Raw genomic sequence first — 9,401 nt, 5'->3', positions numbered from 1 at the left:
TAGCCCGAGAAGCATGTGACTTAAATCTACACTTAAACTTAGATATTTACAGTGTGAGGGAGAGCTCTTTATCTCACTGACTGCCTTTTTGTTTCAATATTGTGCTAATAAGACAAGTGAAAGTAAAGAAATAAACAAATGACATATTTTCCCTTGAAAATAGCAATATTTAGCACTTTTACGGTACTGTTCAATTACAAAATACTTTAATAATATCAATTAATAAAATAAAGCACCTACCAGGCAAAAAGGACAAATATATTAATTTTTATTGTGCAAACAATTGACAACAGCTAAAATTAGCATTAACAGAAGTGATTCCTTTGCAAAAAATTAACACATATATTTACTATAGTTAAATGAAATCTTTGAATAATATAATAAAATAAGTCAGTCAGTGTTCATGCTTAGCTAATTAATCAAAGTATTTATTTTGCTATTTATCACCACAATATCTAGGTTATTTAATACATTTAGTAAAAATGTGATTATTCCAAAAATATTTTAAAATACTTAAGGTAAAAGCCACACATTAAAATGCATTTGCTTCACAATGCACAAGAAACATAGATTCATTTCAGTAAATACATTACAATCAATGGCAATAGCATCTGGCAGGATATGAGCATTGTATCTTAAACAGAGATTCACTTTTAAAAATAATTTTTGTGAATAGTTATATGGCCTTTTGTTTAAATATAGAGGTTTTGAGAAAATATTTTCACTTCTGACTAATTCTTAATTACGTGGAATTAAGTTCTCACTTTTCTGCCCTTCAATGGCTGGGGAAGCCGGTGATTGGTCAATATGAGGCTGCGGAATTGGGCCAGCTAAATGAGGGGGAAAGGGACACAGTTAGCTTCCAACTTAAATACCATATATTAAAAAGGAGAAGCAATATTTCTTAGGCTGGTTCTATAGTTAGTATTTTTTGTGCATGCGCTTATTCCAAAATCTCATCATTAAAAAACCCCTCAACAAATGGAAATAGAGTCCACTGCTATCAGGAATTGTGACACCATTAAATTGGAATAACACAGTGATGAATCAGGAGCTATACTTTTAGATGACTATTCGAATGATCTGACCACTTTTTGCATTTTACCACCTTTGTCACTGGCAAATACAAAAATCTATCAAATATTCAGTGATGACATTGATGCATCTGTGTAATAAATCTGTTTGATACAGAAAACAACTTTCTGTGAGTTCCCTATCCCTCTGCCCCAATGTGGCAAGCATCCTGTAAAGTTTTAGTTTTAAAATGTTGGTAATTAGTTAGAACACAGAAGAGTGCCTTTAAGATCAACTTCCTTATTTAATTCAAATTTGGTTTACAAAATTGCTTTTTAGCCAAAATTGTTTGTACCAAGCTTCTATCAAGTGTACATTCTAATGGCCTAGGTGTCAAGATCCCTTACCATTTATTAAGGGATTATTAATAAATGATGTCACGGTGCTTTTTATCTCAAAAGATCCAAAAGCTCTTTACAAAATCATATGCGAAAGGACTTCATTCATACCGACATGTAGCCATCTCTAGAATGATAGATGGCAACAGTTTAATGGCATACAATTATTAAAAAATGTAAGACATAGTGAAAATACCTTATAAGGTTTTTTCATGTCTTATATGCTGAAAATGAGAAAAATAAAAATAAACATAAAATAAATAAATCATAAGTGCACAATAAAATTATATTGTTCTCCAGTTTCTCTGTGATGAACAGTCTTGTTTTCTTTGTGGTACTGTACCTGCTCTGAACTGATAGTAATGGGTTCCTTATAGATAATCCAGGTGACACTCTCAAAAAGGGGAGGATGAGTCAGAGATCCATGATAGGTCCAGTAATCCAAAGATCCAGGAAGTAAGGTTGATGGGTCAAAATTGGTAAATGGAGCTTTTTTACCCTAAGAAAAATGTGTTTCATTTAATGAGAATGATAGTGAGAGTATACATCAGTCAGATATTATTTATATAAAAGATGAGAATAAGTGTGGAAATTTTTTGCACCAGAATGAAGTAGGGTTTGTTTTAAAATACAGGTGTTTTCCTATGGTCTCAAACCTGCACGGTGCTGAACACTGTGATGCTGATCCAGCACTTAAGCACATACTTAACATTAAGCAGGAATATTCCTGTTGAATTTAACAGGACCACTCGTATGCTTAAGTGCTTTGCTTGGGACCTGACTGCTGAATTCCTCCCAGGATCAAATCCATAGCCCTTCATAAATACTGTGTGGGAAATGTAGCCTATATCTTAAATACAGAGTATTGAAATTCATAGCCTGTTTTACTTGAACATCTGGACAGCATGTATATATGTGATAGGCTGTAGAGATGAGGCAAAACTAAGTCCAGTCAGTAGTTGGGTATATGGTGATAAGTGCTAAAGATAAACTGTACATGGATGGATAGATACTTAAAATAACTTAAATTAATGGGAATTGAGAGCTCTTATCATTTTACAGGAGGCCCTTGGCAGCTTAAGTGCTGAGAGTTAAGACTGTAAATTATTCTTTTGCACTTTTATAAAGGTCATAAAGTGTACATCTACTCCTAGTCTCAGAAAGCCAATTTAAGCAGGACGCTCAATATTGCCCCTATATGAGCAGCTTGAACCCTGGATTTCTATAACAAGTATACCGATGGAACTGCTATGCAATGCAATCTCATCACATTTCAAACTGGCATAAGGTAAGGAGCACAACTGAGAATTTCCAGAGTGAACTCACTAGATTCTAAATTAATACCCTACTCTAAAGTATTGTGACCATGCTGTGATGTTTACCTCAGTCTTTATCGAACCTAATGCCTTCACAATTTCCTGCACATGTTTATTAGGGGGACCAACCTGCAAATATAAGCATAGTGAGAAAATTGTTGAATCATAAACATATAACAATTAATTTATAGTAACATTGAACCTTCTACTACAAGATCTGAATATAGTTTAGAAATACAAATTAGTTTAGCCTCACAACCGCACTATAAATTAGCTAAGATTTAGAGCTAAGCAAATCATTCATAAAATCAGATTGACAACTATATTTGTGTGGGGTAAATAATACTTTACTCCCCAAGTCGTGCCACTGAAATGAGTGGAGCTACTTGGTAAAATAAGCTACTACTCAATGTGAGTAACGGTGTTAGAATCTAGACTGTCATTAATAATTTATCTGACAAGCATAACCTCTTGTTGTTGTGATTTCCTCAAATTTATTCTTTCTTTGAAAGTATTCAATAAAATGTTTTTGCTAATTTATTTTTTGTGAACTGTTCTTTATGGGGTATTCAGTATTTAAACTGTGTTAATTGGTTGTAAGTGGCCAGACAAATCACATGGTATTGCTTCTGCACTTCAGGTACCGATGCCTATGCATGTGAGTTTAATGTTTGTTTTCCAGTAATACCAGCATATGACTTTGAAAGTTACTTTCCATGAAAGTTCATGTCAGTAAAAGTTGATCACACAAGTCTGTGTGGAAAGGAAACACAAAACGGTGAGAATTTGACCAAAGTAAATCCTGTTAGCTCTACTAAGTAGGATTATATCCCTTTTCACAGACAAGGAAACTGAGGCAGGGCATAATTAAGAGATTTTTTTTCAAGGTGACCTAAAATATCTGTGGTAGAGTTGGGAACAGAACCTTGGTTTTCTGATGCCTCCTCCCATATAAGCTGAATACAACTTTGGCTCAGTTATTTTTTTTAGATTAGCAGTGTGAATTAGTTCAGTTAAATTTGAAGCCACACACTTCAATACAACAATGTCTTCCCATGCTCTGGAAGAGAACATTTTGGAAAACAACAACAATATATACTGCAATAATTTAGGTGTGTCTTGTGTAACTTTACAATAAAAACTATTTATAACTAAAGTAAAATAATAGTAATTGGGAGTAGGCCAAACATTCCAACGTATAAAATCAGAGACAATCCATTTAAAGATTCAGCAATATAAAATTGTTGTGTATTCTACAGAGGTAGCATGATAAAAATGAGTTTAATAATGACTTGACCATTTCACTGTTTGAAGTTGAAAAAATAATCAGACTACTGAAATCTAAGACAAGTCAACAGAGATGTGTGTTTCTAAATACAGATAATGTTGCGTTGTCCAGTCTCCTTTACTGAATGGATTCTGTGGATAATAAATAAAACAATTTTTAAAAGGGGAAACAAGAGAGGTATAAAGGGGGTTTCACTATGTTGTGTAACTGACCTTCAGAAAAACAGCAATGACTGACAAACCATCAGGCTTATCTGAAGCCTCAGCAAAACTTGAATATTTGTCTGAATTCCAGTGAACCAGGTGAAGCTAAAAAGCAATTGACAGAGAAACAGTTATGAAAGCCAACAATATTAGAGACAAACCAAAGCTACATTCTTAGGGCTTGATCCTGCAATTGGCAGTGTGCACATGAATTACTGTTCCATCGTGGAGTGCCACTGACTTCACTGTGCAGTTTGTTCATGCACTTTTCACTACAGGGTTGCGACCTTATATTGTAGGCTGCGGAGCTACAGGCTTTTCCTGTAAAATATAGGGGTATATAAATATAGATAAACCCCAAATAGAAAGGGTAGTTTTCTAACCCAGTCTCTAGCTGCCTGCTGAGAATGCCATTATTACTATTTTTCTTTAAACTTTATTCTTGGAAATACTACTTTCTGGGATGAAACCCTTAGTCATACAGGAGGCTCTTACTCAGAGGAGTATCCTATTGATTGCAATAGAGATAGTGGTGTGATTAACAGTTACAGGCCCTAAGCCTGTGATGTGAGCAGGCATATCTTGAGTATCACATACATACTAGAAGTAGATATTTCAGTGGTTTTTCAACCGTAAAGGGGAATGATACCTTTTGTTCAGCACTAATGTTTTTGCCTGTTATACCTTATTATTGAGCATTACACCTTAAAACACATGATGACAATATATTTAGAAATCTGGAAGTCCTGGAAATCATATGCTGAAATTCTTAATTCACCTGAAATTATTTTAGAAATTATTAATATTTAGAAACATTCAGAAGTTCCTCAAGTTAGCAACTATGTAACTATATAGCAATCTAAACTAGTTTTATTGGTATGGCATTTTCCATTAATAGATCACAAAAAGTGGTACCGCGTATTAAAATGGCAATGGAAGATCACTAAAAGCAGGGACATATTGCAGAAATTATCATGCAACGCACACAATTTTTAAAGAGGGTGGTTTAAAGAAGTAAAAACAGGAAAGATTTTCCCAGCTATGTTTTTTAAGCTCAATTGCAGTCTTTTTTTCAACTGCAACAGCTTTATTTTTTAAAACTATTTTAAAGGGCTGATGCAAAGTGATCTGTAATACAAATTTTATTTCAGTGTTGTCCAAACGCAGTCCAAGTTCACTATCTAATTATAGCAGGAAGCAGTTATAAAGGGAGGCCCCTTTCATATCTTGGCTGCATAAATTAGATAGCTCTAGCACCATCAACAGTGGAAAATTTCCTAATAGGAAGAACCTGTTGGTTGTGAGAGGCACTGCCTACAATACAGACAAATATGCCAGTCCATCCCATTAAATTCATATGCAATAATGTTCTAAAATCTAAAGATTAGCCAGAGATAACATTGACTAAATTGTTCTTGGTATGTTGATAATGAAAAGCAAACAAAAGCAGTCAGTTCAGGAGTGGCTTTCATTTCTTGAAAGGTGGGTCTCAGTTAACAACCTTTCCTCCCTTCCATTATTTTCTTCCAGCTTTGTCCACTCATTGCTATTCTCCTTAAGAAGCAACAGAAAGCTACAGTCCAGCAACAAGCATTAGACTTGATACTACAAGGTGCTGAGCACCTTCAACTTCCACTGTCTTCAATGGTGGGTAGGGATGATCAGACCCTCTGCAAAGCAGCCAGAGTCAGATTCTGTAAAGGGTTACGCATGTGAGTAGTTAGCTCCATTAATGCCAGCAAGACTACTCACAAGAGTGCACACACATATGTTTGAAGTGTTGGGCCCTCTTTTGGTGCTTAAATATGGATTTAAGTGGAGTAAATTCAGGCAACCAAGTTTGAAAATGTTGGCTTGAAGTCCTAACTTTCTCCTGCAAAATCCCCTTTGCACATGCGGAGCAGGTTGTTGCTTGTGCAAACAGATGTAACTAACCAAGCAGTAAACACAGATACAGAAGTTATGTGTTTCAGAGTAGCAGCCGTGTTAGTCTGTATTCGCAAAAAGAAAAGGAGTACTTGTGGCACCTTAGAGACTAACAAATTTATTTGAGCATAAGCTTTCGTGAGCTACAGCAAATGCATCCGATGAAGTGAGCTGTAGCTCACGAAAGCTTATGCTCAAATAAATTTGTTAGAAGTTATGTGAAAATTTACATGTGCATATCCATTTTTGAGGGTGACATTTATGACTCAGGCTTTGAAAATGGGACCTTTACTTTTGTTTCATTGACTCTACCTCTGAGGCATATTTTGCTCCATCCACAGTGTGCTCAGAGCCATAGTCATCAGTCTGGCCCCAGTGAAAATGAAACTGATGCAGCCTGTAGTTTCCAGTCAGAGGTCCACTGGTCACCACTGCACAGAAATGAAATAACTTGTTAAAATCAAGTTCCGAGTCCAGCACAGGCATCAGAGCATCCCAAAACTTCCCTACCTACAGGTAGACAATTAGAATATTAGATCTATTATTCGTCTATTTCAACACGTAATTTTCATTTGTAAATTAAAAAAATAAGATTGTGCATGGATTAATACAAGCCCTTAGAAATAAAAATCTTGATATGTACATATTTTGGCTTAGTTACAGTAAATCAGCATGCCTGTCAAATTCAGCCCTAAAATTTATGTCAACTCAACATGAACAGAGACTATTCATTACTTAAATGAGGAAACAAAAGACAGGGAAACATACAGTAGCAGCAGTTTATTAGATACAGGATTAGGATTCCAAGAGTGTCAGATGGAAACTACCTGTTAGAACACTGAGTTCATTCCGTTCCTAGGGCAGGAGAGAATCCACCACTAGCGGACACAATATTAGATCTTAAAATTGCTTTTCTGCTCAAGAAGAAAAATCAGTAATATGTACAAGATATTCTGAGTATAGTATATTAGTTTTTCTCATAATATTTTATAGCTAAGCTTAGATGTTCTTGTTAGTGATGTTGTAGGTCACCATCAATGATACATACATTTCTAACATTGCATTCAGTGTATTCAGTCCTACTGGCAGATAGGGTCTGCATTTGCTTAACCATCACAATAAGAATTACTTGTCTGAAGATTCATGCAGAGGATGGTAGTAGAAAATCAGAACAAGTAAACAATGCCTCACCCTCCCTTTTTAAAGCAAAGCTAAAGCCATAACTCATATCTGAGTAGAGAATTGGTAATAGGAAATCCACCAGAAAACAGTCATGATTGTGCATATTTTACTACCTGGAAACATCCAGTAAATATGGCAAATTTTAAATTTGCTTGTAACAATGGAACACTTGCCAACAAATCCTAATTTTAAAATGACATATTTCAGATCTTACATGGAGTGTAAAATTATATCACCACACGGTATAGCATGCTAAATCAGTGAGCACATTTGAACTGGTATTTATGCTGCTGAAAGTCCATTTGCCTTTGTTTTTAGTCAAGGGGGTCAGAAAAAAAAAGATTAAAATCAAACAAAAAAACTCTGCTCACTAACCTGATCGGTTATCCTTGTCCTCAAAGTTCACATGGAAGGAGTGTCCAATGTTGACAATCTCTTTGCAGGTGCTCAAATTCCAGGTGATCTTGAGATGCCCCAGAGATGGATCTTTTTCGACTTTCTTGGTTTTAATGTCAATAGGGGACTGATGGTTTCCATTGGCAATAGGATATAATTTGTGCCACTGGTCGGGTCCTAGACGTACATAAATTTATGTTTCATTTAATTATTAATTGCTACTTTATTTTTATATATTAATATTGAACTGTGGTGTTTTTTTTCTTGTATAGCTGTAAAAATAATAGATTAGATCTCTTTAAAATAGCAAGAAATATATCATTCTATATGGTTTGATTACTGATTTATGTCAGTTAAATTAAGGAAAGTTATGGTTACCATTGTTGCCTTGATAACTCCAGTTTAGACTTGCCATATTCTTCTAATTGCAGGATCTTGTCTTCAAAAATAAATTGGTGATGCCTGTAGTAGCTAATTCTGGGATGAGGTCAGCACTTTGCTTCACCACAGAATTTCTGCCTTATGCTAGGGAGTTTATATACATCATCAAGTAAGGGATTTGGTAATACTTTATAATCAGATTTTAGGGAGTCACCTGATCTCGTGACATGAGAAACGGTTAAAAAAAGAGAGGGAGAATGTTGGAAGAAAAAGAAAAGAAGTTTGCAGTCTATTTACCCTAACCCTTTTGATTCAGTGAACATGTTATGTACTGTAAGAGTCAGATAAGATTTTAAAATCCAGACCCTTTTATTTGTAGAAATGTTGGCAAAAGGTATCGGCTACATTAAGCCTCCCCAGCCAAACTTTGCCTTTGAATTCAGTGGGAGCAGTGAGGTGCTCTTCGCTTTTGAAAATCCAGGCCACTTATTTAGGTGCCTAAATGTGGATTAGGAACCCAACTTCAGACATTCATTTTAAAACTGTTGGCCTTGGTACTTTTCGGTGATGTAAAATAAATACTACAAGCAGTTCTAATATTTTGATGTGTTAATTATAAGGTTAAATACTGGCTTAATATTATTCACAACAATATTCTTCTTAATAATTCAGGTCCAGACCATCCTTGAGGGATCCAAATGTGGCAGGGATAGTGCCAGGCTCCAGCAGAACTGGGGGATCTACTAGTTTTGGGGATAGGGTCTGTAGTGTTTTCCAGGGAGGGAAGATCCTCACCGAGATATCCTTCCCTAGACCGACTTTTGCATGGATTTTCTGAAAGAAAATCTGTGCCATAACAACCAAGATATTTCCCTGAAGCTTTAATCTAGTCATTATGGTCTCAATTCAGCATCATATCCTTATTCAGGACAGCACTTAAGCAAATGTTGGCCTGAATCAGGATGGATTTTAAGTGCTTTCCTGAATAGGGGCCTATAGAGTCAACCCACAATTTATCAAGTGGTTTCAGATCCAATAAGAGTGACACTCTTTTTTCAATAATAAAATATTTGGGCCTGGCCCTGCTTTCCTTACTCAGGCTAAATCAGTTGGATTTTGCTTGAATAAAATTAGAAGAATCTGGTTCTTAAATGCCTAGCAGTAGAATTTCATGTATAAGAACTTGAATTTCATAATACCACAATATCATTAAATAGTTGTGCAGTTTTTTTGCAAGCTTTTATTAAGCATAGAAAATCAAGGTAACTATTTATTTCTACGTAAAATAAGGTTCAAC

At 35.2% G+C, this 9,401-nt stretch overlaps 1 protein-coding gene across 3 annotated transcripts; it reads right to left on the bottom strand.

Moving 5' to 3' along the window:
* Positions 1–251: 251 nt before the first annotated feature.
* Positions 252–8,263, bottom strand: CA1 (carbonic anhydrase 1). 3 transcript variants are annotated; one of them, XM_038390225.2, is made up of 8 exons: positions 8,102–8,263; positions 7,703–7,900; positions 6,458–6,576; positions 4,229–4,324; positions 2,795–2,857; positions 1,756–1,911; positions 1,609–1,636; positions 252–830 (listed from the first exon to the last, which is right to left on the bottom strand). In XM_038390225.2, the coding sequence occupies exons 1-7, from the start codon at positions 8,136–8,138 to the stop codon at positions 1,610–1,612; spliced, it is 696 nt and encodes a 231-aa protein (XP_038246153.1). In that variant the 5' UTR covers positions 8,139–8,263; the 3' UTR covers positions 252–830; position 1,609. The 3 variants fall into 3 exon arrangements, with proteins under 3 accessions (XP_038246153.1, XP_038246152.1, XP_043363593.1); XM_038390224.2 differs by lacking the exon at positions 1,609–1,636; XM_043507658.1 differs by lacking the exons at positions 1,609–1,636; positions 1,756–1,911 and having other exon boundaries at positions 8,102–8,262.
* Positions 8,264–9,401: the final 1,138 nt, after the last annotated feature.

The sequence above is a fragment of the Dermochelys coriacea genome, chromosome 2, assembly GCF_009764565.3.
Source record: "Dermochelys coriacea isolate rDerCor1 chromosome 2, rDerCor1.pri.v4, whole genome shotgun sequence".
In the NCBI taxonomy this organism is placed as follows: Eukaryota; Metazoa; Chordata; order Testudines; family Dermochelyidae; genus Dermochelys; species Dermochelys coriacea.
This window is presented reverse-complemented; position numbering and strand designations above follow the sequence as displayed.